We start from the raw sequence: 26,449 nt of genomic DNA, 5'->3' as shown, positions 1-26,449 counted from the left end.
GGCCAGGGGTAGCGGCTGCCGGCAGGGCAAATCCCAGAGAAGCCAGGAGCCACTCTCGGCCCCTCGGTGGGCTGCCTGGACTGGCCTGAGCCTGTGGGGCAGTGGAGGCAGAATCGTGACCATGCCAGGGAACTGGCCCTGGAGTCCTGCTGACCTGCCCGACGCTGGGGCCTGGCCATGTTTCACATGTGGGGGACAGGAGGTCTGCCCTGGCCACTTGGACACGTGATGTGAGTGCAGTGAGCGACCCAAACGGGCCATTCGTGGAAGAAAGGTTGGTTTTCTTCTAAGACAGTTTTGGTCAAGATTTCTTGTAATGAGTCTCTGGGATTTTAGAGGTGGGATACGCTCATTAAGCCTAGGCCACTTTCTCCCGAGGGCCCCACGGCGTCCCCCGGCCAGCTAGTCGGTGGCCAGTCTGGACAGGACCTGGGCCCCCTGCTGTGCCGCAGGATGAGGAAGGGGGACCCAGTGGCAGCCTCGAGGGGACAGACAGCAGCACCTGTGTACAGAGGGCGGCCGAGGGACTCACTGCCCGCTGGGCCCCCTACACGCTACACTTCACACACCAGGTTAAAACATGGGATTCGTTCACGTGCACATAATTCAGTTTAAGTGGTGACTAGAACTGATGACTGGCAAACTTCTAGAAGGGTTGTTAAGACCCTCACAAGTTCTGTCTTGCTGGAAACCACATTGAAAACTCGGAACCCGCACGTAAGTAGCTGCTCCACTTCCTAACCTCGCGGAGGGGTGTGAGGGACCCCATTGTGCCTTCGAGCAGCACCCACGTCAATCACCAACGTCCTCGTCACCACTCCAGCCTCGTTTCTTCCCTGTGTCGCCAGAGAGAAAATTCCACAAATGTGTTTCCCCACATTTGTGGTCGGTGAGGCTCCAGAGCGAGCAGAGAAGTCGAGAGGCGGGGACTTCTGGGGGGCCCTTCGGGGCTCACTGCTCTGGAGGCCCCAGCGCATAGAGGCAGCTGCAAAGCTGGTATCCCCTTGGCAGCCCTGTCTCCTCTGGTCAGTCTTCACGTTGGACAGTGTGACGGTCTGGAGAGGTGGCCGGCTGCTCTGTGTGTGTGTGTCTGTGTGTCCACGTGTCTCTGTGTGTGTCTGTGCATGTGTCTGTATGTATCTATGTGGTTAGGAATGTGTGTGCCTCTGATTTTTTTTTACACAGATGTCCCCTCCGAGGCATCATTAAGCCTGGAAAAACCATTTAAATAAAAAATGTTTAAGAAAAATTAAAGTAAAATGAACTCTTTTCCTTTTTGGTGTACAGTTTTGTGAGTTTTAGCACATGTGTACATATTTGTGTAACCACTACAACCCGGCTTTGTTTTGTGTAAAATGGTGATAAATGTTTGGACCTCACCCTCGTTAATGTTCCCCGGCTTCAAAAAAGCCCAGTGACCTGTGTGATCGAGGTTGCACCGCTCACAGCAAAACTCCGGCTCAGGTCACACCTGTGGCTCAGACGCAGAAGCCACTTGGGGCGCTGAGTGAGCTGGTGGTGGAATCATCTTGAAGCAAAAGTGCTGAAGAGATGCTTGCTCAGGGCTGAGCGAGCTTGGCGGGTGTGGGCTGCATGCGAGGGGCGACCTGTCCTGAGTGACCGTTTGCTGCTGGACGTGCACAAGCCACGTCCAAATACGGAAGAAACATCCCAGGCACGGAGGGATGTGGGTCTGTCCATCCTGCTCTGTTCCAGCTCAGCTTCCGGCCTCTGGCTCCCTGTCCCCGCAGCGCGCTCACAGCCTCTCGCTGTCAGTGATTCGGGTCCAGGACGGACCGAACGTCCGCCAGGTTCTCACAGAGTCAATGGTGCAAGCACAGATTTTATAACATAGTAGAAATAAAGTAAGACTGCAGAGCCCTCAAGCCCAGCTGTCCACCAATCGTGCTGGACGTGGTGAACAGACCCCCACGTGGTGGCCGTGCAATGCCTTGTCACCCCTCTTCATTTTAGATGCTTGCTTTCGTCGGCTCGCTCAACCAGTGATTAGAGCACGCCCCCCGAGAACCTGGGTGGTGAGCGTCAGCCGCAGAACGGGACCTGGTGGGGGAGCTTGAGCCCATGTGTCAGCCTTGGGAGCTGGACACCACTGACCTGGCTCTAAAGCCCCTTGAACCTTTGTCCCGACAGGGAAGGGCTGTGCACGTTTGCTTGTCACTTTCTGAGCGACTTTGTGGGAAATAACCTGTGGGCTGTGTGGTGAGCCGTTCTTCTCTGTTAACTGTGTCCACACTGATTGCTTCCAGGTGTTCACCTCCAATGGCCCCACCGTGATCATGCCCACCTGGTTCTGCTCCCGAGCCTGGTTCTCCCACGTGGGCCCATTTGACGAGGGCGGGCGGGTAAGTGCGGGCCCCGTAGATTCCTCCTCTGGGCTGGGCTGGGCTGGGCTGGGCTGGGCCGCCGTCCCCCCCACCTCCCCGACCCGTGAGGGCCTTTGCAGCGCTTCCTGCTTCCTGGGCCGCGCGTGCTGAGCCTCCCAGGGCGCGGCCGGGGTACCACTCGGCCTGTGTTGTGCGGGAAGCAGGGGATTTCTGTGTGAAGGCTGTGGGTGCTGGGCGTCCGCTCCTGGCTCACACCCACCCGGCACGCTGGTCTCCGGGCTCCGGCCCAGAAGTGGGGACGCGACACTGACCTGCTCCCCTCCCACCCCGACAGTCTTAAGAGTGAGCGCTCCGACACCGACCAGAAGGTAAATCTTAGGGTTAGTTTATTTTCCCTTAACCCCCTCTCCCCTTAAATTGGCTTTGAGATCACGAGTTCTGGTACTTGTGGTGGAAAGGGTGGGCCAGGCATGTTAAGGCCCGTCAGGCCGGAAGGTGGGGATAACTCAGGCCCAGGCTCACCGTCTGCCCCAGGACCTTGGCCACGGTCCTGCCTGCTCTGACTCTCCTCTCCGCTTCGGGGGGACCTTCACTGACTGCACAGGGGCCACGTGGAGCCTTGGCTTGGAGCCAATCCCCTCCCTGATCCTACCCGGCATTCCTCTGCCCGCCCCCCTGCCCGTCACGCACACAGTCTCATTTTGGAGGGAGAGGCTGGCTCCCCAACTGCCCCCTGCACTGGGACCCTGGCCGGACGGTCCCTCATGGCCGCCCAGACGTGCCCTCCAGGAGCAGTGCTGGTCTCACGTTTACAGACCAGGGGCTCGAGGGGAGCATAGTGCCCTGAGGGCTGGACTGAGGTTTGGGGACTGGTCCTCAGCTGATTCTCCAGGTCCAAGAGGCTGCAGTTCTCGCCCATGGAGAGAAGGGCAGGGAACCGAAGCAGCCGGGACAGTCGAGGTGCTAAAGGACGCAGAGCAGGATGGTGGCGAGACTCGGGGGTGAGGGTGGCTGAGCGGTCGTGGACACGGCGGCCATGAGCTGGAACCTGCAAGGTGCACAGGCTTTAAATTGGGAAGATGCACTCGCAGAGGCAAGGTGGGGGAGGGGAGTCGGAGATTTGGAGGAGGGCGCCATCTGGCGCCCTCAGCATCCAGCTGAGGGGTCTGGATGTCCCCAGGAGGCAACCGTTTCAGGCCCTTAAACAAAAAGGAAAGTGACAAAAATGGTGTTTGTTGGTTCAGAACAGGGCTCTTCTGAGGGCCGGTCTGGCCTGGGTGAGAAAGTCCTGGAGGGGGAACGGCCTGGAGGGGGGTCGTGGCTGCTCAGAAGAGCTGCCACCCAGCACAGCAGACACTTGGCAGAAGTGCTTTTGCATCTGTTGGAAGGATCCCCAGGCTCAGAGTAGCTGTGGGAGTTATGAGCTGTCCCCCCCTCTCCAGAGGGTGTACCCCAGGCTCCTTTGCATTTTAGCCCTCTCCAGAAGGTGTACCCCAGGCTCCTTTGCATTTTAGCCATTCTGATTGCAGTTCTGTGGTTTCTTGTTGTATTTTAATTTGCATTTCTGAGATGACTTATGACGTTGAGCAATTTTTCATGCGCCGATTGGCTACTTGTATGTTATTTTATGAAGCGTCCAAATCTTTTGCCCAGTTTTCAGTGGGGTGTCTTCTTACTGTTGAGTCGTTGGTGCGCTTGGTCAGATACTTGCTTGTGGGCATTTTCTCCCACGCTGGGTCTCAGCGTTCTGGGATTTCCTCTCGCTCCCACTTGTGCTCGTCCCAGAGTCTATCCTGAGGACGTCAGAGCAGCGAGGCTGGGGCTTCCACCCCTGTTTTGTGGGTTTTATCTCCCCGCCCCGGGGCTTCCCACTCTGGGCATGGGGCTCACAGATGCCGTAGAGGTTGGCCACTCAGCCACCCAGAGCCAGAAGTCGGCACCTTCTCTTGTGCATTAAAAACCTCTCTCGGTATCAAAGAAGGTTTGTATTTTGTCATCTCTGTATTTATCTCTCTTTAAGTGCCCTTGGTCCCAAACCTTTCCTGGTTGGCTTTTTTTTTCGGTTTTTGAAGGTATTTTGACTCCCACCTATTGCCCGAACAGCAGCCAGGAGATCACCCTGTTCCCTCTTTCCTTTCTCCTCCTATTTTGTTGCGTGATTTCCGCTCTCGTCAGAAGGCAACCCCGCGCGCTGAGTCCCCAGCCGCCCGTCTGTGTCCCTGGACTCAGCCTCACATGTCAGGCTGTCCGGGCCTCCGCGTTCCTTGAGTTCCTGCACATTCAGACCTGTGGTTCTGGACATGTGAAGGAGGTATGGGCTGGACAGAAAACCCTGAGTCACACCTTCCCTTGCATGTCTTGACAACACAGCTCCCTGTTGCCTTGCTTTGCCTGACGCTCCTTCGATTCGCTCGGCTTTGTAAGGTGCTTGACCTTTTCCTGGAGGCTCTGAGAATTCCTCCCTTGTTAAAAGACTCATGGTTTCACTGGGATTGGTCTTAATGGGGACCTGGTTCCAATGTGTGGAACCAGGTCTGCTTTTATCTCTTGTTTGGGTTATAGTTTTAAGTTTCAGCTGTCTGCCATTGTTGTGATTTTCTGTTTCAAAAACTCATTATACATTGGCTAGATTTTCTTTGACTGTCTTCCATTTCAACAACTTTCTCTTAACCCTCGTTACTTATTTTGTTATTTAATTTTCATTTTCTTGTTTATTTTCCTACATTTCTTCAGTGTCCCTTATTAAATTTTTATTCAGATCTGTTTTCCCTGGAGGACTTTCTAATTTAGTCTTCGTTTCTCATATAATTTTGTCTTTTTCTTCTATTTCTTTTTTGAGTTCAGTCAACCCTCTTCTATTTAAAAGGTTTATTGGGATATAATTCACATACATACGATTCACCTACTAAAATGTGCAGTTTGGTGAATTTTAGCAAATTCACAGGGATGCACAACCATCACCACCATCTGATGTTACACAACAGTTTCACCCCCCAGAGAAGCCCACGTGCAGTCACGCCGCCCTGGCCTCCCCAGCCCAGGCTAATCCTCCTCCTCCCTTCTCATGTCTGTCCTTCTTTTTGCAGGGGTCCAGCTTTGTTAGTTATTGAATTTCTGATTCAAGACGGGTCTCCTCATTCTCAAGCCTTGTGGAGGACGTGTGATTTCACTTGGAGGGTTATTCACAGGGTTTTTTCTCCTTCATGGTTTTTGTTGTTGTTGTTATTTGGGGTGAATTGCTGTCCACGGAAGTGTTCATTTTCTGTTTCTTCTCACACGGGCTTTGTATAGCCACGGTTCATGGGATTCCTACCTCAGGGTCGCCCCCTCTGTCACCCCAGGGAAGTGCAGCGGGTGTTGAGGGCAGGGAGGGGAGGAGGGTGTGTCTCTCCTTCTTTGTTTCCTTTTGTCCCACAGGGTCCTAATCCCCTTTCACCGCATCTCTGAGGGCGCCTAACCATCCAACCGCGTTCTCACACCCCAGAGGCCCCAGGGCTCGGGGTGACACCCCCCAGTCTGCCCAGGCCCCCATTTCCACGGGGGACCGGGGCCCAGCACCCCGTCTTCCTCGACGTCACCTCTGCACCCCATCGCGGCCTCTGTCACTGTTTGCGGCCGGTCGGCAGTGCCCAGGCTGTGAATCGGGGCTGGGGGTGCCCTCCACGCCCCAGCCGCCGCCTCTGGCTAAATTCTCACTTGTCTCTTTGCCAGAAATAAGGGAACTCTGCGGTTGAGGTCCTCTTGGTCATGAGAAGAGAGGACGTTTTCTCTCCTTCCTAAATCTATAAAGCGCAGAGTCACAACGTGCTCTTGAAAGGTGCCTCTGAAAATGCAGAAAATTAGAAAAAGGAGAAACTACGCAAATGACCCGTGACCCCATCACCACACATCTGCTCTGAACTTTTGTGTGGGGTCCTTTTGTCTTCCTTTTACTGTGGACAGCTTTTAGCCAAGCTGCAAACACAATTTTGAAACTTGATTTTTAACTTAACATTTTGTTATAAATCTTTTCATGTCCTTGTGGCCTTTGTGAAAACACTACAGTCACCACACAGTGGTCCATCGAGTCACTGATTGACTCAACCGCCCGACGCTGCAAGTGAAGTGGTTCGCATGTTTCCACGTCACTAACGAGAATGCGCCGATTTCCTATTCAGCTGGCTTCCATCGCGTTGCCCTGACGGCCTTGCGGTGTGTCAGGGACCCCGGGCGGCGATTCCCTGGGCAGTGGTGGCTTTGTTCAGGGACAGAGGCGGGCAGGCTGGCGCCCAGTGTGGCAGCTCAGGAGTGAGAGCTGAGTGGGCTGCTTCCGGGGATGGCGCTCAGGCCCGAGCCAGGAGGCAGCGGAACTCGCGCCGGGGCAGCCACAGACAAAGAGCATCAGTTCATCACAGACCCCAGAGGCCAGGTGCATAGGGCCCAGTCAGGGGGTACGCTCGGGCCAAGAGGCTGGCCAGGAGGGGCCAGGGGTCCCATCTCCCCCGAGGATGACGGCCACCAGGCTCCATCAGGACGTCGAGACCTCAGAGGCCAGCTGTGCCGCCTTCCTCTCGGGGTGGACGAGCTGGGGGGCAGCCGTGGCTTTACTGGAAGCAGTGGGCCCGGCCGTGGTGCTGGCATTGCCTCGGTGAAACCGAGCTCGGGGTGGAGAGCCGGCGGAGGAGGACAGGCTGGGGCCGGAGAGCAGCAGCCTCTGGGCTGTCAGGAAACCAGCTTCTGCCCGGAGCAGGGGTCCTGGCAGTGTCCCCAGCCGTTGCCGGGCTCTGCTCACCAGACACACCCTGGGTGACCTCCTGTCCAGACCCCCTGCTCACTTGGTTTTCACCTTGAATTTAAGAAAGTGAGGGGAGCCAACTTGGTGTCCCCACCAGGACTGAGATCCCCCAGACTGGCCAGCAGCGTGGCTGTGACCCCAACGGCCAGCCCTGGTCTGCGCTTCTCCAGGAGGGGGCAGGAGGCCTGGGTTCTCACAGGACGGGAACACCCAGTGGGACACTGCAGACCCTCGGAGCAGCATGCCATCAACAGGGAGGGGGCGGGTCAGCGGGCCAGCAGCGCGGGCCAGGGGTCAAGTTTGAGGCTGTGAGTGGGGGTGACACTGGGGCTTGGGTCCACCCCTCGGGCACCTTCTTGTCCTGAAGACGCCTCTTGTGGTCACGCTTGCCCAGTGCCGGCCACAAGGTCGGGGAGCTGGACGTGTTGTTTTCCCGCTGAGGCCTCACGGGTCAGGCCAGGCTCAAGTGGCTGGGGCGCCGGGCGGATCTGCGTCTCCCGTCGCCGGAATGAGGCTCTGTCGTGAGTGGAGACACATTTCTTTCATCCCGCAGGGTGTCCCCGAGGACTTGCTGTTCTTCCACGAACACCTGAGGAAGGGCGGCGGGCTCGTCCGCGTGGACCAGATCCTCCTCCTCTACCGCTACCACCCCGGCGCGGCCACACACTCCGTCCTCGAGTACGCAGGTCCCGGGTCCAGACCGCGTGGGGTCAGTGGGGCAGACACAGGTGACCCAGTCAGGTCGCAAGGCAGGAAACCTGGGAGCGTGGCCGGCACGGGGCATGCGGCCTCCCGGGAGGGACGTTGTCCTAGGTCCACGGACCAGCATTTCCCCGGGATCAAGCCCAAATGTCTGTTCTCACTTTTTTGAAGTGAGGTAGGAATCACGTGTAGTTGTTCTCTCGGGGTTTTGTTCTCACTTGCTTTGAGTTGACGGGATTCTCAGAGTGAGCCCAGCCCCCCGCTAACGTGATTACAGGCGGGCTGGGGGCACCCTCTTCCTTCTCCGCCCACCAAGGGGAGGGCTACTGGGACCGAGGTTGGGCCGCTCCCTCTGTGGGGCATCACAAGGGCACTAGCCCCCTCCCTCTCATGGCCCACACGTCCCCCAGGCCCCAAGGCTAGAGGCCCACTACCAGGGACAGGGCAGGGATGGTGCCGAAAGTACAGGCAGGGTGAAGGCAAGGGAGGGTGTGTTTTTCTTTCTTTAGTTTGAACTGTGTGTGTGCGCGCATGTGTGCCTGTGTGTGCACGTTTGTGCACGTGTGTGGGTGTTACATTTCAAACAACTACAAGTACGCATCCCCCTTGGTGCTACCGTAATGCTGCTCTCTTGGGGACAGGGAGGAATGGGGCCCTGAAACAGGTCTACGATCAGGGGATCTTTTGATTGTAAAGGGCATGATGCAGGGACATGCATTTGTGTTTCTGGAAATAGAAGAGACTCTGTTCTTCCCCTGGAGGGTGTGAGACTCGTTGGAAGGCGTGGCTTCTCAGTTTCTGTCCTGGGAGGTCTCCTGTCCACTGTCACAGTGGGTGTGACGTGCACTGTCACAGTGGGTGTGATGCTGATTTGGGCATGTGTCGTCGGTGGGGGGGGGGTGTCCCAGATTGCAGCATCCATATAGTTTATTTATTTATTTATTTATTTTTGGCTGCCTTGCATCTTCGTTGCTGTGCGCGGGCTTTCTCTAGTTGCGGTGAGCGGGGGCTACTCTTCGTTGCGGTGTGCGGGCTTCTCATTGTGGTGGCTTCTCTTGTTGCAGAGCACGGGCTCTAGGCGTGCGGGCTTCAGTAGTTGTGGCACACGGGCTCGGTAGTTGTGGTACGCAGGCTCTAGAGCACAGGCTCAGTAGTTGTGGCACATGGGCTTAGTTGCTCTGCGGCATGTGGGATCTTCCCGGACCAGGGCTCGAACCCGTGTTCCCTGCATTGGCAGGCGGATTCCTAACCACTGCACCACCAGGGAAGCCCCCAGCATCCATATTGACTTGGGAGATCCTTGAACTTTTGCACATGTGCTATTCAACACTAAAACTTAGCTTCTTTGTTTTCCAGCTTTAAGCAAAAGAGCTTGATTTCTCTTTTGTTAAGTCTGAATTCTCTTACAGTAGATTTAGTGGAGCATCATTGGGAGTTTGTTGTCATGAACTTGACTCAATGCAAGTGTGATTTGCACACATGGGGTAAAGGTCATTTTCTAGGGGGACATAACAATCCTAAATGTGTATATTCCTAATCACAGAGTTTCAAAATACATGAGGCAAAAACTGAGACTGGAGTTGGAGATTTTAATACTCCTACCTCAGTAATTGATAGAAGCTGGGGGTGGGGAAGTCTGTGAGGATCAGAAGATTTGAACAACACTGTTAACCAACATGACAGGAGACATTTAAGGAACACTGTAGTCAACTGCAGAATACGCATTCTTTTAAAGTACAAGATAGACATTACTTTGGACCAATAAACAAATCTGAATAAATTTCAAATGATTGAAATCATACTGGTTATGTTTTATAAATTAGAAATCATTAAGGCATCTTTTTTTCTTTTTTTTGGCTGCGTTGGGTCTTTGTGGCTGTGTGCCGGCTTTCTCTAGTTTTGCGGCAAGCGGGAGCTACTCTTTGTTGCGGTGCACAGGCTTCTCGTTGCGGTGGCTTCTCTTGTTGTGGAGCACAGGCTCTAGGTGCATAGGCTTTAGTAGTTGCGGCTTGCGGGCTCTAGAGCGCAGGCTCAGTAGTTGTGGCACATGGGCTTAGTTGCTTCATGGCATGGGGGATCTTCCCAGACCAGGGCTCAAACCTGTGTCCCCTGCATTGGCAGGCAGATTCTTAATCACTGCACCACCAGGGAAGTCCTAAGACATCTTGAATATACAAAATATTTGGAAATTAAGCAACCAAGGGAAAAAATCACAGAGGATATTAGGGAAAAAATTTAACTTGATGACAAAACAGTATGTCAAAATTTGTGGAATTTAGCTAAAGCAGAGTTTATAGTAAGTTTTTATAGCTTTAAAAGCTTGTATTATAAAAGAAGAAACTAAAGAATTATCTAAGTCTCCACCTTTAAAGGTTTCAAAAGTAATAGCAAAGTAAACTCAAAGTAAATAGAAGGAAAGGTATGAAGAAGGTAAAATTGAAAATGGACAGTCAGTAGAAAAAAAATCAGCAAAACCAAGAATTGGCTTGAAATAAAATCAATTGACAAACCTCTAACAAGATTTATTTTTAAAAGAAAACACAGGTTACCAATATACTGGGAATTAAAGAGGGGACATCATTACAGATCCAATAGATATTTAAAGTATAAATAATAGAGAATTCCCTGGCAGTATAGTGGTTGGGACTCTGTGCTTCCACTGCAGGGGGTTTAGGTTCAATCCCTGGCTGGGGAACTAATATATCCTGCATGCCCTGCACACGGCCAAAAAAAAAAAAAGGTATAAATAATAATTAAAAATTAGATTAGTAATTTAAAAGCTTTTCATAAAGAAAAGCCAAGCCAGATGGCTTTACTGATATATTCTATCAAAAATGTAAGGAAGAAATAATACCAGTCTAACATAAATTCTTTCAGGAAATAGAAGAGGAGAAAGATCTATTGGGTGTTGGGAGGGAGGAGCTTCACACTCACTCTGTGAGACCAGCATGACTCTGAAGTAAAAAATGCTACAAGAATATTGCAAGAAAATAAAATTACAGACAAATATCCCTTGTGAAAATAGATACAAAAATCATTCACAAAATATTACCAAGTCAAATTCAGAAATATATATGAAAGGATAATACATCATGAATAAAAGTCTGGTTTAACATTCAGAAATCAATTAGTATGATTTAATACAGTAACAGAATAAAGGATAAAAATCGCACAATCAGTGCAATAGATGCAGAAAAAGCACGGGGCAAAATTGAATACCCATTCATGATTTTTTAAAAAACTCAGCAAACTAGAAATAGAAGGAAACTTTCTCAGTCTGATAGCATCTACTCAAACCTATAACTAACCTCATACTTAATCATTAAAGACTGAAAGCTTTCCCTTCTAAGATCAGGAGGAAGCGATCTGATCGCTCCTCTCACTACTTCTATTCCACATTGTAATGGAGGTCAGTGCAATGAGACAGGAAAAAGAAAAAATATAAGTATTAGAAAGTGGAAGTAAAACTAAAATCATTTGTAGATGGCATGATTGTGTTTCATAGGAAATCAAAACCAATAACTTAGCAAATTTTCCAGAATACAAGTTTATAGAATTGCAATGAACAACTGAAAAATGCAGTTGAAAAAATGTACAACGGCGTCAATAATAAAATACTTTTGAGTAAGTTTAGTAAGGTATGTCTATGTCCGCTAAAACCTACTCCAAAAAAGGCTGAGGGAAATTAAAAGAAAACCTATAAAATAGATGGAGAGATATACCACATTCATGGATTGGAAGACTCAGTATTGTTAACGTCAGTTCTCTCCAAATTGATCTGTAAATTCAATGCAATCCCAGTAAAAGTCCCAGGTGGCTTCTTTGTAGAAATTGATAATCTGATCTTAGAATTCGCATGAAAATCAAAGGGCCCAGAGTGTCCTAAACAATCTTGAAAAGAACAAAATTTGAGGACTTATTGTGCCTGATTTTAAGACTCTCTCTGAAGCTACAGCAATCAAGAAAATGTATTAATAGAATAAAGATAGACATACACATCAATGAAACAGAGCAGAGAGTCCAGAAATAGACTCACAATTGATTTTCAACAGTCTCCAAAGGCATTCAATGGAAAAAGAAAAATATTTTTAACAAATGGAGCAAATGGATATCCATATGGAAAAAAAATCTCATGTCCTATAGAAAAATTAATTCTAGATAGCTTAGATATAAATATAGAAGCAGCTAAAATATACAGCTTCTAGAAGAAAACATCAGGGAATATCTTCACAACTTGGGGATAGGAAAAAACTTATTAGAGAGGACACCAGAATCTTTAGCCCTTTTTTTTTTTTTTTTTTTTTTTTTTTGGCTGTGTAGGGTCTTACTTGCAGCACATAGGCTCTTCGTTGCGGCATGCAGGCTTCTCTCTAGTTGAGGTGCGCAAACTCAGTAGTTGAGGCCGGGGGGCTTATTTGCCCTGGCATGTGGAATCTTAGTTCCCCGACCAGGGATCGAACCAGCGTCCCCTGCATTGGAAGGCAGATTCTTAACCACTGGACCACCAGGGAAGTCCCTCTTTAGTGCTTTAAAATTGATAAATTGGACTTCATCAAAATTAAGAACTTTTGCTCATTTCCATTAGGAAAATGAGTAGACAAACCACAGACTGGGAGAAAATATTCATAATCTATATATCTCACAGAGGGTTAGTATGGGGGAGATATTAAGAACCCCTATCACCCAAAAATAAAAAGAAAATCTAATAAAAGTAGGCAAAATAGTTGAACGGACATGCCACTTAACAAAGAAATAATATATAAGGTCAATTAGTCCATGAAAAAGGTTTCATCATTATCAGAGAATGCAAATTAAACTCTGCACACCCACTAGAAGGGTTAAAATTAATGTCTGCAATTCCAAATCATGCTGAGGACACGTATACATTGTTCTCAGGAGTGTAAACACAGTACATTCTCTTTGGAAAACTGTTGGGCCTTATTTTATTAATTTAATTGATACCTGCCCTGTGCCCCAGCAATTCCATGTCTAGGTGTTTCTCCAAGAGAAATGAATACATTGCTCAACATTTCTCTATTAGTAGCCAAGAATGGGAACAACCCAGATGCCCATCAGCAGGTGATGGATAAACACTGCTGTAACGGAGTACTCCTCAGCACTAGAAGAAAACAAATGACTGATACCTGCAAGAACGGGGATTAATGTCAAAAAAATATGGTTAGTAAAAGAAATCAGATACAAAAGCATGCATACTGTGGCTTCCACTTGTACAGAGTTCTCCAACAGGCAGAACTAGTCCACAGTGATAGAAACGAGACTGTGGTATTCTCAGGGGAAGGGAGGTACAAGGGAGCTTTCTGGGGTGGTGGAAGTGTCCCACCTCTTGATAGGTGTGTGGGTTACACGGATGTGCATGTTTGTCATAACCGTCTGACTTGTATGCACACTTAAGATCCTTGCTCTTACTCTATGTGAATTTCATTAAAATTTTTAAAATATCTGGCAAGTGTTTCTTCAAGGAAGTAACCGCTTTCCCACAATCCATAAACGGAGTTGGAAACTCTGGGTGAATAAAGTACAAAGATGGTTTTCTGGGCACGAATCTTCTGTAGAGCTCAGAAATGCCGGGACATCTGGGATCCTCTGCAGAGCTGAGAAGTGCCGGGACACCTGGGATCCTGTGCAGGGCTGAGAAGCGCCTGGACACGTGGGATCCTGTGCAGAGCTGAGAAGTGCCTGGACACCTGGTAACTTCTGCAGAGCTGAGAAGTGCCGGGACACCTGGGATCCTGTGCAGAGCTGAGAAATGCCTGGACACCTGGGATCCTCTACAGAGCTGAGAAATGCCTGGACACCTGGGATCCTGTGCAGAGCTGAGAAATGCCTGGACACCTGGGATCCTCTGCAGAGCTGAGAAATGCCTGGACACCTGGGATCCTGTGCAGGGCTGAGAAGCGCCTGGACACGTGGGATCCTGTGCAGAGCTGAGAAGTGCCTGGACACCTGGTAACTTCTGCAGAGCTGAGAAGTGCCGGGACACCTGGGATCCTGTGCAGAGCTGAGAAATGCCTGGACACCTGGGATCCTGTGCAGAGCTGAGAAATGCCTGGACACCTGGGATCCTCTGCAGAGCTGAGAAATGCCTGGACACCTGGGATCCTGTGCAGAGCTGAGAAGCGCCTGGACACCTGGGATCCTCTGCAGAGCTGAGAAATGCCTGGACACCTGGGATCCTCTGCAGAGCTGAGAAGCGCCTGGACACCTGGGATCCTCTACAGAGCTGAGAAGCGCCTGGACACCTGGGATCCTCTACAGAGCTGAGAAGCGCCGGGACACCTGGGATCCTCTGCAGAGCTGAGAAGTGTCTGGACATCTAGGATCTCTTCCATTGTTCCTGAAGGTTCACGTACATGTGTCCTCACCTTCAGCTCCTGTGAAGCAAGGTAACGTGAAGGCATGTCTGTGATGACCTTGGTGGTGACCTCCTGCTCCCCACCCATGGTGTGGCGGGTGCTCATGTATCTGGGGGGCCAGGCAGCCAGCCAGACGGCTTGCGCCACACACACCCTCATTCTGTTTTCATGCGATAATTCTTTTACGTTGAGACTTTTTTTCCCTCTTTTTGCAGCGTGAGGCTTTGCCACCCACAACGTAAACGAGGTGATCTCATGTTAGTTTCTGTGTTGGATTAAAGTCTTTGAGCAGCAAAACCTCACAGAGCAACTAGCGCTAATTACACCCTCAGGCTTGTCAATAATTGAATTCCTTCAAACTCTCTCTCAAAAAGCCCTCTGTTTGAGAGGCTCCCTGAATCGTGGCCTTTGCATTTTAAATTGAGAATGATCAGCATTTATATCATTTAACAATTTTCACTATGAAATACTTCCGACAGCCAAAAGGCATAAGGAATCATCTTTAAAACAAAAAGTTACCCATTTCCCCAAACCTCCTGCATCTCCCAGGTTCCATTTCGTGGTGTCCTGAGTGGGATGTTTATTTGCCATGAGATCCATTTCTCTATACTTTTACCACATGTGATGTCCTCTAAACAGTGTGCTTTCCCTCTTTAAAAGTGTGATGTCGGTGGCAACGCTCTGCCTCATTCTTCCAAAGTCACCGTGCTGCTCACCCTCAGGGCTGAGCTCTGTGTGGTGACATCGCTCCTCCGTCTTCGTCACCGCGTGGACCTTCCTGCCGTCCTGCTGCTGAGGGTCCACACACGCCACTGCTCCCCGCCCCCACCTCCGGCCCGCTGCCTCCTGGTGCGGTGCGCATCCCTGACACTGCCCTGCTTTCCAGAAAGTTCTGGAAATGCCGACCTGTGGGTCTGAGGAAACCTGTGAGCAGCTCCCACACACCCAGCCCTCGGTGGAGCCTCCTCGCAGGGCTAAGAGTGGCAGGAAGGACACACCTGGGCTGTTCTCCCGAATAAATAAGAACTGAGCAGCACGGTGGAGAACGGGGCCTGCAGGACAGCGGCAGCAGGAAGGGTCTCATTGTCCACAACACGGTATTGGTGGCAGTTTCTGAGTTGTGTGGTGTGTCCTCAGACCAGAGACCAGACTCCGGAGGCACAGGGAGGGCACAAGGCAGGGGCTGTACCCTCAGGACCCACAGTCCCTCCGAATCCACTCCGCGGGCGGTGGGAGGTGGGGGTCAGCTCTGTCCCACAGGCGCTGTTTCCAGGTGAGGCACCCTGCGCTGCTCAGACCCGGCCCGTCACCCCTGCGTCTGGTGGTCACGCTGGTGCGGGCCCCACACCGTCCTGGTCCCTGAGCATTAAGTGGAGTCCTGGTTGGGCCATTTCATTTCCTTGTGTCCCTAAAACCTTTGGGCATTTTTTTGGCAGTTTCATTGAATTGTTTATCAAATTGAAGAGAGTTGACTGGATAAGAAGAGAAGCAATTAAGTCACAGAAGCAGCCAGACCTTTTGCCAACAAAAGTAATTTAAAAAGTAGGAGCCAGAGAGGAAACCGTGGAGCAGAGGGCGAGACCTGCCCAGATGTCTGTGGTCCCTTATCTCCTGCTGCCCCTGTGGTGGTAGGCGCGCCCCCTGGGGTCCCAGGCAGGGCCTGGAGCGTGGCACAGGTCCTGCTGCTGGTGGGGACCTGGGGCCCACCCCATCTCTTCCTTGCTGTCAGGGTCTCATGGGTTTGTCAGAGCTCATTTGCAGAAAGTTCAGTTGTTTTGTTCTCAGAATTGTCCTTCGTTCCTTGGATGCTGCCAAAGCTGCGTGTTGAGTGCTGTACCTGGTGGTGTCTCATTTGGGCTGGAGTGTGTCTAGCTTGTGCTAAACGGCCCAGACTGGGGAGTTAGTCACCTTATTCACCTTCGCAAGCCCCAGTACCCCCCGACCACTGAAATTATGGCTGCTCAGCACAACCCTAATTGAGACATTTCAAGTGGGACGTGGGTGGACCAACCACAGAGGAGCCCAGCAGTCAGAGCCCACCCCTGGGCACGTGGACACCGGTGCCCAGTTGCATTAGAGTGGGCATCACTGTGTTGTGTCCGTGGACCCCACGCCCTCACCTGGAGGAGCTGCTCCCCTTAGGTACCTTGTGGGACCCTCAAAGCTGGTCACCACGGAGAAGGCGGCGGGGCAGTGGCTGCTGAACCACGGGTTCAACACTTGCCACACAGAGCCCCGGGCCAGACACCAGGGAGGAGCTGAACCCACACTGTAGAACGCGGGGGAGCTGCAGCAGGTCTGCGCCTGGCCTAGAACAGTAGGTCTTGGGGCTCCGTGAGAGGGTCCATGGAGGGCACTTCCAGGTGTAAACTGTGATTTTATACAAGGGTGTGCCACCCTTCCTTATGTCAGAGGTTTCTCTGGGAAGGAAGACCTGGGTCAAGTTTGGTCCACTGTGTACCTGCAGAAGCTCCCCCTTAACCTTCCCGATTCTTAAGTGATGGTTTCACACCTGCGCCTTGGGTCCTGTCCCTGCGTCCAACCACTTTAACCTGGAGACAGCTGACACGCTGTTCTCCCCGGGCACTGGGGCTCAGGCAGCTGCAGGCCCCAAGGGCCGGCCTGGACCTCAGGTCTGCAAGCGGCAAGGGGCCAAGGGAGGGGGTCCCACCTGGGGAAGGTGACCCCGCCATCTGCACAGCTTCCACAGGACACTGTGGTCCCTTCTATGTGGCCGCTCGAGGTGGGCAGTCACGTCCAGGCCTCTCTGGTCATGTTTACCATGGTCGCAGGTGTCGGACATCAGCGTGGCTGGGTTTCCCTCGGGCTCCCCAAGCTCTGTGCCTGGTGTCCCGCATGCTCCTTGAGTGCCGTGAGGGCGGGCGAGGGGTGCGACCTTCTGGTCCTGGCCTCCTTGGTTCAGTCACTCAGCCAACAGCTGCAGCACTGCCCCAGGGGCCCCAGACCAGGGGGACTTGTGGGCAGGCTCAGGGGTGGCGGGAGGAAGGCCTTGGGCGCTTGGAGGCCCTGCCCTCCTGGGTCACGACCCCCCACCCCCCATCCCCCACAGGACCACCATCTGGACCCACCGCGTCCGCTTCCTGGAAGAGTGGGCCCTGCCCCACTGGGCAACCTTCACCATCTGGAACGCGGGCCGGCAGGGCCGCCGGCTCTACCGCAGCCTGACGGCAGGATCACGGTGCAAGGTGGGGCCCACCCCTTGTCCCACCCCTCCCCCATCCAGCAGCACTGCCCCCACTGCCCCTGAGGCTGGCGTCCTGGGTTCTCCCCAGGTGGTCGCCTTCTGTGACGTGGACGAGAACAAGATCAAGAAGGGCTTCTACTGCTACGAGGACTCTCAGGTGTGCCCCCTCCCCACCGAGCCCCACGGTTATGCACAGGGGCCGCCCATATCACACTCTGGGGCGCCGTCCTGGGCCTTTTGAGTAGACGCTGCCCAGAACCTTCCTCCTTGGGAAAGGCCATCTGGGCCCAGACAGCTGCCAGGCCTGGCAGATGCAGCCCTCAGGCTCCTGGGGTCTCCAGGACCCCAGAGGGCACCTGTGCCTGCCCCCACCTGCCCCTGTCCGCTCTGGAAGGTGCTCCTCGCAGGCTTGGGTCTGTCCGCTGCCCACCTCAGGTAAGTCCTGCGGCAGCCATAGGCGGTGGGTGGAGGTGCTGGAGACCAGGTCCGGCCCTGGGTCTGACCGTGGCCCGGGCGCCTGTCTGAGGGCATCGAGCTGTGAGCGGGGCAGAGATGGGGGACTGGGGAGCAAGGTGGAGCAGCCTGTGGCCCTCCTCTCCTCTCAGGAAAGGCCCAAGCCCCGGGTCCCGGTCCTGCACTTCCGAGCCGCACAGCCACCCTTTGTCATCTGCGTGAAGCTGGTGAGTGTCAGGCTGGGGCATGTGTGGCTGGGACAGTCCCAGGGTCAGGAGGTGGTATGTCGTGTCCACCAGGAGGCTGCGGGCTAGGACGGGAAGTGATGACCGCCGCTCTGGGGGGCCAGGAGAGTGATCCGCATGGGGGCAGGGACAGGAGACAACAGGGCCACCTCCAGCCAGGCCTGGGGCGTCGGGGGAGGTGGCGGCGTGGTGCCCCATGAGGCAGGTTGCATTTCCCATGAGAGTTGCAGGGGACAAGGCCGCCCAGAAGCACCTGCGCCGGCCCTGCATCCCCCGACCCCCGCCAAGTGACTGCCGTCCCAACAGTTTTCTCCGTCACCCCCTTGCCTTTTCTCCCTCTTCGCGGCCACGCAGGACAGGTGCTCGTTTCTCGGCTCTGGGCCCGACGCTGGGGTCCTGCAGCAAGGCCTGTGCGCTTGAACTCCCTCCTTCCCTGAGTGGGTCCCGTTTCCTGGCGTGCAAGTTCCCACCACAAAGCCTGCTGGTGGGCTCTGGTGATGGAGACGTCCTCCTGATTTTGGAGGCCTCACCCCCGCCCTGCTGGCCTGTCCATCTCTTCTCCTTGGTTTCTGGGAGCTCTGCATTGAGTGGTGCTGGCCCTTGGTCGACTAGTGTTTAGCAGATGTTTTCTCCCAGTTGTGACTTGTCTTTTCACAGGTTCTTCCCAGAAAAACTTAATTTTATTTATTTATTTACTTATGCATGCATGCATGCAGCGCCAGATCTTGGTTGCAGCATGTGGGATCTTTTAGGTGCGGCATGTGGGATCTTTTAGGTGTGGCATGCAAACCCTTAGTTGCGGCATGCCTGTGGGATCTAGTTCCCCAACCAGGCCCCCTGCACTGGGAGAGTGGAGTCTTACCCGCTGAACCACCAGGGAAGTCCCGTGAAAAACTTATTTTTAACACAGTACATTTATCAACTTTTCTCTTGTGATGAACACTTTTCGTGTCCTCCTGTTTTGGAAATTCCTCCCCGTGGTCAGAAAGATAGATTGTCACAAATGCAAATATAAAGTGTCCTTAATCCACCAGGACTACAGGGCCCAGGTCGGCTCATGTGGGGCGGGGCTGCCCCAAAGGGTCCTCAAGAGGCAACAGTAGTGGATGGGTGAGCAGGTCCCTGTGCTGTGCCACTGGGGACGTGGGATGACGCACAGTGTGTGGGGACACAGGCCACTGCTTCCAGCAGTTTCCAGCCTCTGAGGCTGAAACCTTGGTAACCAGGGTGCCCGGCCAGAGGCCTTCCTGGAGGCGGTGGCTTTAGCGGAAGAGAAGCAGGTGCATGTTCATTTGCCAGCGTTCGCCAATAGCAGTGGGGAACCAAGCAGGACGTGCCTCTCACCCCACATCAAGTGCAGACTCTCACCAAGCCTTGGGCTCAGGGAGCCTGCGGCCCCTACACACTTTCATAGCGTAGGTGGCCAACTCCACGTGTATGTGGAGGGCGCCAGAGAAGGGGAGAGCCCTTCGTTGGTGGCTGGTTTTAAGATCCCAGACCCCCTTCTGCACTGACTGGCATTACTCTCAGCTTCTAATTGCGGTTTACCGTGTGGTCCAGGCACCTCCACAGGGGCCCCACCAGGCCAGCGCATCCTGATGGGGAACGTCACCTCCCTGAGGCTGCGCTCCCATGGGGCCCGAGCTCAGACACGGGGGACAGCGGGCGTTGTAGCGTGTTGGTCAGGTGGGGTCGCATGCAGGACCTGAGCACGGGCTGGATGTCCCGATTCTGCCCCTCGCTTGAGGTGCCACTTTGGAGAAGTCACCCAACTGTCGGGAAAGCGGGCGTGAGAACAGGCTGACCCCAGGAGCCTGGCGCCAGGAGTGGCCTCAGGGTCCCAGCTGGTCCCTGCATGGCCAGGCCCAGCCCTGAGCTCCAGCCCCACGGAAACTGAGGCAGTAAAGGTGTGGTTTCCTCTGCTCAGTTGGTGGAGACTGCACGGCCACGGGTGAGCTGAACACTTGGACCAGAACACAATCTCATGGGCACAGCAGCCTTTGTCAGTTTGAAGAATGAGGCCGTGTGAAAATTCAGATCAGATTTCCGCGTGGACATGTTTTCGGTTCTCTCGGACGCGGAGCTGGGGTGGAGTCACTGGTCTTAGGGCGACTTATGGCCCCCCCCCGCCGCCCAAAGGTTCCAGTTTCTCGTATCCTCGCCCACCTCGTGACGTGTGTTTGTTCGTCACGGCCATCCTGGTGGATGAGTGGCTCTCACGGCGGTTTCCATTTGCGTCTCCCTGACAACTGAGGACGTGGAGCATCTTTTCATGGGCTTGTTAGCCATTTGTCTGCCTCCGTTGGAGAAGTGTCTGTTCAAGTCCTTCACCCGTTTTCTAATCGGGTTGTTTGTCTTTTTGTTGAGTCCTGAGAGTTCTCTATATTTCCAGACTCAAGTCCCCAACTGGATGCACTGGCAAATGTTTTCTCCCATCCTGTGGGCTGTCTTTTCATTCTCTTGATGGTGTCCTTTGATGCACAAAAAGTGCTTAACTTTGACAAAGTCCATTTTATCTATTTTTAATTTGATTTCTCCTGTTTTGGGTGTCATGGCTAAGAAACCACCACCCAACCTAGGGTCATGAAGATTTACCCCTGTGCTTTTTTCTTAAGAGTTTTATGGTTTCAGCTCCTTCATGTAGGTCTTGGACCCATTTTGAGTTGATGTTTGTGTGTGGGGTCAGGTAGGGGCCAGCTTTGTGCTTTTGCAGGTGGCTGTACACTGAGTGTCCCAGGGCCAGGCAGCCGGGTGGCTCCAGTCCCAACGTGTCACCTTGAGGTTTTCTTCTGTTTGACTGTTTGCCAGCTTGAACCTGCATTATTTAACTATCACTACATAACAGACTACAAACTTAGCCTCAAACAGCACAGGTTTACTACCTCACGTTTCTGTGGGTCAGAAGTCCAGGCACCACAGGTGGGTTTCAGCTTCAGGTGAGCGTGGTGGTGTCTGCCACTGATGATGTCTCATCAGGAGGCCCGCCTGGGGCAGATCTGCTTCCAAGCTCTCGTGGTCGTTGGCAGGAGTCAGATCTCCAGGGTGTTGGCCAAGGGCCTCAGTGCTTTGCCAGCTGTTTGCTATGCAGGCCCCCAACCATGGCAGCTTATTCTGTGAAAGCCAGCAAGGGGCAGGGTCAGTAGCAAGACACACGTCACATTAACATGTGACCTAATCAGAGAAGTGACATACCAGGGAAGGCGGTTCCACGGGATGTGGGTGCTATGAGGCAGGCTCATGGCCATCTGGGGCCTGCCTGCCACAGGGACAGACCCACCTGGCTTTGGGTTTCTTGGTTTGAAAGCAGTTTCCTGAGAGGCCAAGACAAACAATGTTCCAAGTTGCCAGGAGAATTGGATGAATGATTATGGGGCTGCAAGGAGCACTTGTAAAATGAAAGTTTTAATTCTACACAAGTGATACCTAGCTTTTCAGAGATAGGCTCTCTTAAGGGTCTACTTCTCAGGGACCTGAAGTTGCCACAAAGGGAACACCCCCACCCATGCAAACCCTTCCCGGAGAGAAGACTTTGGGTGGGAAGGAACCCATCCGTGTCACCCACTTTGTTTCCTTGGAGGGTCTAGAGGTAGAAACACAAAGGTGTATGTGATTTTTTTTTTTAACAAACAGCAGCATGTTATACATACTTGTTTATTTTGCTTTTTTCACATAATAGTGTATCTTGGAGTTAATTCCATATAAATCTGCTCACGCCACCCAACTGTGTTGTTATCTTTTTATGAAGGAAACTTTCCAGCACGTTTCAGCCAAAGCAAAGAAGCCAGCCCCAAGCCCCAACTCCCCCAACCTGGGAGCGAGGCAAATTCTAGCCTCATTTCTTGTTTCCTGAAAAGATTAAAAGCTAAAAAAAACTACCATAATACCACTATGTCACCCCAAATTTCCAGATATCCCATCAGTGTTGAAATCTAACTGCCTTGTAGACGTGTTCTATCTTTTCATACTTGCCTGTTGGAATGCAGACCCAGTGTGACCTTTGTCTCCCTCACTTTCTTACAATGTTTATTGACGAAACCGGCTTGTGGTTTATTTAACGTGTTTCCCAAGGCTCAGGTCCAGGGTCCGTTCTGCTGGCAGGAACACCTTCATCGCTGGCTGCAGGAGCTTCTGAGGGATTCATGTACCTCACTTTAAAAATATCTGCATCCCACTCGATTATATGGATGTTTCATACATTTATTAACCAGTTACTTATCGATGTACCTTTAGGCCAGTTTTAGTGTTCACTGTTAAGAATAATGCTGCCGTGGGTATCTTTATATGTGCATAATTTTGCTCAAGTGGCTACACATACGGGATAAATGTCTGAAAGGTGCTGGTCAAAGAGTGTGCCCGCTATCGGTCTTGAGACCAGCCATTCTGTCCCTGGAGGCTGAGCCAGTTCACACACCCTGCCCCCACCATGACCCTTCTCCAGCGGTGTGACCAAACCTTCCACCTTTGCAAACCACAGGTGAAAAACAGTAAGTTTATGGTTCCAGTTGGCAATGCCATATTGAGTAAGGAGGGCATCTTTTCACATATTTGTCATTCATCTTTATTTCCCTTTTGGTACCTTATCCTTTTCATTGGCCCATTTCTCTATTGGTCTCTCAGTATTTTTCTTTACACAGTAACAGAAACAATCTACTGTCTGTGATGTGTTGCAAATTTTTGTATCATTTAACTGAACTTATATTTTTTGTCATTTAGAAGTTTGTTATTTGGATATAATCAAATTAATTTTTCCTTGTATGGCTTTTGGGGGTTTTATTCATTCTAAGACCATCATTTCTCACTGATATTTAAAAAAACATGATCCAAGTCTGGTCCTCAGACTCCTGTTTTTTCCTCATATTTTTGGTACAACTGGAATTTATTTTGTTATAAAGATTATAGTAGGGATCCAGACTTTTTTCTTTACTTTTGGATCCTCAGTGGTCCCAACATCATTAGGTGAGAAACCCACATCTTTTCCAGTCAGGAAGTGGCATCTTTGTGTGTTGGGTATGCATGTGGATTTGGAGCTGTTTCTGGAGTCCTGGCCTTTTTCTACTCAGCTGTCATGCACCATTACTGACTATAGCTTTATGATGTTCACCACTGAGTAAGGCTAGTCTTCCTTCATTATTCTTTTTAGAACTTTTCTCACATTTTTCTTCTTTGAATAAACTCTGTGAATTCTTAACACCTTCGGAAAATGGCCTAAGTGTGGCCCACCAGCTGCTTCTGTAAATAAAGTTCTACCAGAACACAGAGGACGTATGGCCACAAAGCCGTAAATGCTAACCATCTGCCCTTTAAGAAAACTCTGCAGCCTCTGTTCCAGAACCTGCCGCACAATTTAATGGGCGACATGCCCTCCCCCAGCGCCGCCTGATTCTGTACTTTCTCCGCTAATCCGTTTGGCGCAGAGTGCATGTCTGTGGTCCATGTGACAGAGTCAGCTGTGTTTCTGGGGGTCTGGTCTCCTCCACGTCATGCTTGAGGCCTGCTCTCCTCTTCCCGTTGGCGCTTCGGGACCCAGCTGTGGGCATCACACCAGAGCTTCTCGTGGAGGGTCCTGACGCTCTTCACGGGTCATGGGGTGGCCATGTCTTCTGCTTCGCTAGACAGCGCCCAGGAGGCCAGGCCAGGGGGCACGCCCAGAGGCAGGGAGGGAGGGGTCCCTCTAGGCCTCGTGACTGGACGGCGGGGTTCATTTCCGTCTGATCCCCACTGAGGCCAAGACCTTTCCTGCCTCTGTCGGGCGTGTGGACTTCCTGTCTCCTGGTGTTTCTCATCAGCTTCTCGTCCATGGGACCGTGTGTCTTCTCCTGACCTGAGGAGTCCTCTGTACCCTCTGGGTTCTAGTCCTTGTTGGTTTCATGTCTGACCTTTTTAATTCTCTTAAGGGGGTGTGTCCACTCATGGACGCATGAGTACCTTCCCGGTGGCCCCTCTACAAGCCCAGGTCTGTGGCTGGGCTGGCCCTGAACCCACGTGTATTTCCTTTGAAAACTTGGAAGCAGAGAGATAATGGGAGGAGAAAAGGGGGGCTGAGAACGGACAGCAGGTAGAGGACAGAATGTGGAAATTTCAGGTGTTTTCCAGATAGAATGGTTTTCATTTAAATACTTCTAGCAAAGCCCAGGTAACAGCAGTAAGAGGAGCAGAAACAGCCCAGGACAAGGGTGATTCCCTGTGCTGGGTCCAAGGACAGACGGATGACACCCAACAGGAAGGAGTGTGGTGGTCAGGCAGCCCCTCCCACGTCCTGGCAGAGAGGCCCCCGCTTTGCTGGTTATGGAGGCAGGAGGGGACCTGGCAGGTGGCACTGGGACGAGGGACAGGAGCCTGCAGATGTCTCCCAAAACCCCACCGTGGCCCCGCACGGGAGGGCGGCCGAAGCACCAGTGCACGGGGCCATCTGAAGAGTTTGGGGACCCGCCCCCAAGTCTCGCACCAACAAGGGTACAGGGAAGACGTGGGTGGGGCCTGCCTCCTGTCTCGGCCTTCGGGGTGGGTATTGGAGCAGGAGGTGGGAGGGGCTCTGCCAGCAGCTGGCTGTTGGGTCGCAGTTTCTGTCCCCAGGGCCGCCTCCCACCTGTGGCCCTGGAGAGACCATGGGGGTGGGGCGGGGGGGCCACCACGGAGACCCCAGGATCAGTCAGGACAGGGCAAGCTGGCTCTGCCCTGGACCAAGAGATGAGCGGAAGGGACTGCCCATGAGAGCCTCACCTCCTCCCCCGAGTCCCTGTCGGGGGCCAGCTGCCTCCTGTGGGGAGGGGCCGAGGCCAGGCTGGGTGGAGGCACCTCAGAGGACCCCCTGCCCCCAGCCTCCCTGGTGACCTATGGGACATTGTGGCCAACTGCCAACAGGTTCCCTTCTGGCACTTTTCTCCTTCTAACAGTGGAGCAGAAGTTCATAGTGGACCACCTGACAGGCGGCCACAGGCAACCCCAAACCCCAGGCCCCCAACGGAGGCTCCTGGGGTCCCCAGTGCAGGCCAGGGGAGGCCTGGATAGAGCCAGACCTGTCGCTCCTCCCCCAGGACCTCACAGGGGGCGCATTTGAAGACAATCTGAGGTCGCTGAACCTGCAGGAGGGCCGGGATTTCCTTCACTTCAGCTGATGGACCCCATGGCAGCTTCTCCCAGGTACGTACGAGGCTCCCAGCAGCCGCAGCCCAGGGTCGAGAGCAAGTAGGGAAGGATGGCCCCGTGGCCCCCAGTGGGGAACGTGCCTGGTGGAGGGTGGCACCCAGATGCCCCTCAAATCCCCTTCACCAGGAGAGCGCGTCTTAATGTTCTTATCAGGTGTGGTTTACGTGTGGTAAAGCACACAGTCGTGAGCACAAGCCGTGAGCAGCTCCTCTGCCCTCGGGGAGCGCGTGGCCGCACAGTGCACCCTCCCCAGAGAGCCTCCCTGGCGTCTGTGGCAGACGTTCTAGTCACTGCACGGCTCCCCAGCGCCTGCCTCGTTCCCAGCTCTGGCCACTGTGGAAAGTCTGGTCCGTGTCTGGGTGGGTGGCTGGCTCCATCCGTGTGGGGGCCGCATGTGTGAGAGACACGGAACTAGACAAGGCCCACCCTGGGGACAGGGGCTGCGTGCTCACGGCTTGTCTGGCGGGGAGCTGACCCTCACCGAGCGCAGCAGAGACCTGCGGGCGGGCGGAGGGGGAGGCCCCGCTGTGCCTGGCAGGGGGCCGTGGGCGTGAGCGGTCAGGGGAGTGAGTCTCCTTCTCCGACTGGTCCTAAGTTGGATGTATGGCTAGAACTGGGGAAGCTGGCAGTTGTGACCACGCCCTGGCCATTGGGGACCAGTGGCTACAGAGTTCTATGTTGAGACATGGTCTGGAATCGTCCCTTTGTGCATTTGGTCTCTCGGTCCCAGGAGGCCAATGGCTTTTCCCTAAAGGTGACGCACAGCTGCTACCCCCGGGGGCCTGTCTCCTTGATCCAAGAACAAATCATCGATGTGTTGAATCATTAGTGCCATCAATGCTGGAGTTGAGTGATGATTCCCACTGATGGGAGCCCTGCCCTAACAGTTCATGTGAACAAGGCAGTAACTCCTGGGTCCGAGGAGGGTCGGGGGCCTTGAACAATCAGGAGTGGCCTCATTGTGGAGTCACGTCTGAGTCAGAATTCCCCGTCTTGGTGATTTAAAAGCATCGGGGTCTCTGCATGTAGAGTCTCGGAAGACCCTTCCCAAAGCACACGAGGTGTTGGTCAGAGGCAAGAGGATCAGTGTTCTGGCCACAGGACTCCAGGACCTTCTAAAAATGCATGTTTATTTTTATACTGTATGCTACTATTTATTGTCCATTAAAAAAAAATTCTACGTGCTTTTAAAAATCTACACATTA

The 26,449-nt window shown here is 52.8% G+C and overlaps 1 protein-coding gene across 10 annotated transcripts in view; it reads left to right on the top strand.

Annotated features, from left to right (window-relative positions):
- B3GNTL1 (UDP-GlcNAc:betaGal beta-1,3-N-acetylglucosaminyltransferase like 1) overlaps positions 1 to 26,449 on the top strand; it is a 118,106-nt gene that overhangs the window by 88,584 nt on the left and 3,073 nt on the right. For 2 of the 10 annotated variants that reach the window (XM_068531375.1, XM_068531373.1), the window contains exons 7-12: positions 2,268 to 2,363; positions 7,673 to 7,797; positions 17,266 to 17,401; positions 17,489 to 17,557; positions 18,006 to 18,080; positions 25,133 to 25,238. In XM_068531375.1, coding sequence (XP_068387476.1) covers positions 2,268 to 2,363; positions 7,673 to 7,797; positions 17,266 to 17,401; positions 17,489 to 17,557; positions 18,006 to 18,080; positions 25,133 to 25,213 — 582 coding nt within the window. In that variant the 3' untranslated portion in view covers positions 25,214 to 25,238. Of the gene's footprint in view, positions 1 to 2,267; positions 2,364 to 7,672; positions 7,798 to 17,265; positions 17,402 to 17,488; positions 17,558 to 18,005; positions 18,081 to 24,991; positions 26,443 to 26,449 lie in introns of those variants that run through there. The other 8 variants (XM_068531378.1, XM_068531371.1, XM_068531374.1 and 5 more) reach the window with 7 other exon arrangements.

The sequence above is a fragment of the Eschrichtius robustus genome, chromosome 20 (genome assembly GCF_028021215.1).
Source record: "Eschrichtius robustus isolate mEscRob2 chromosome 20, mEscRob2.pri, whole genome shotgun sequence".
Classification (NCBI taxonomy): Eukaryota; Metazoa; Chordata; class Mammalia; order Artiodactyla; family Eschrichtiidae; genus Eschrichtius; species Eschrichtius robustus.
This window is presented reverse-complemented; position numbering and strand designations above follow the sequence as displayed.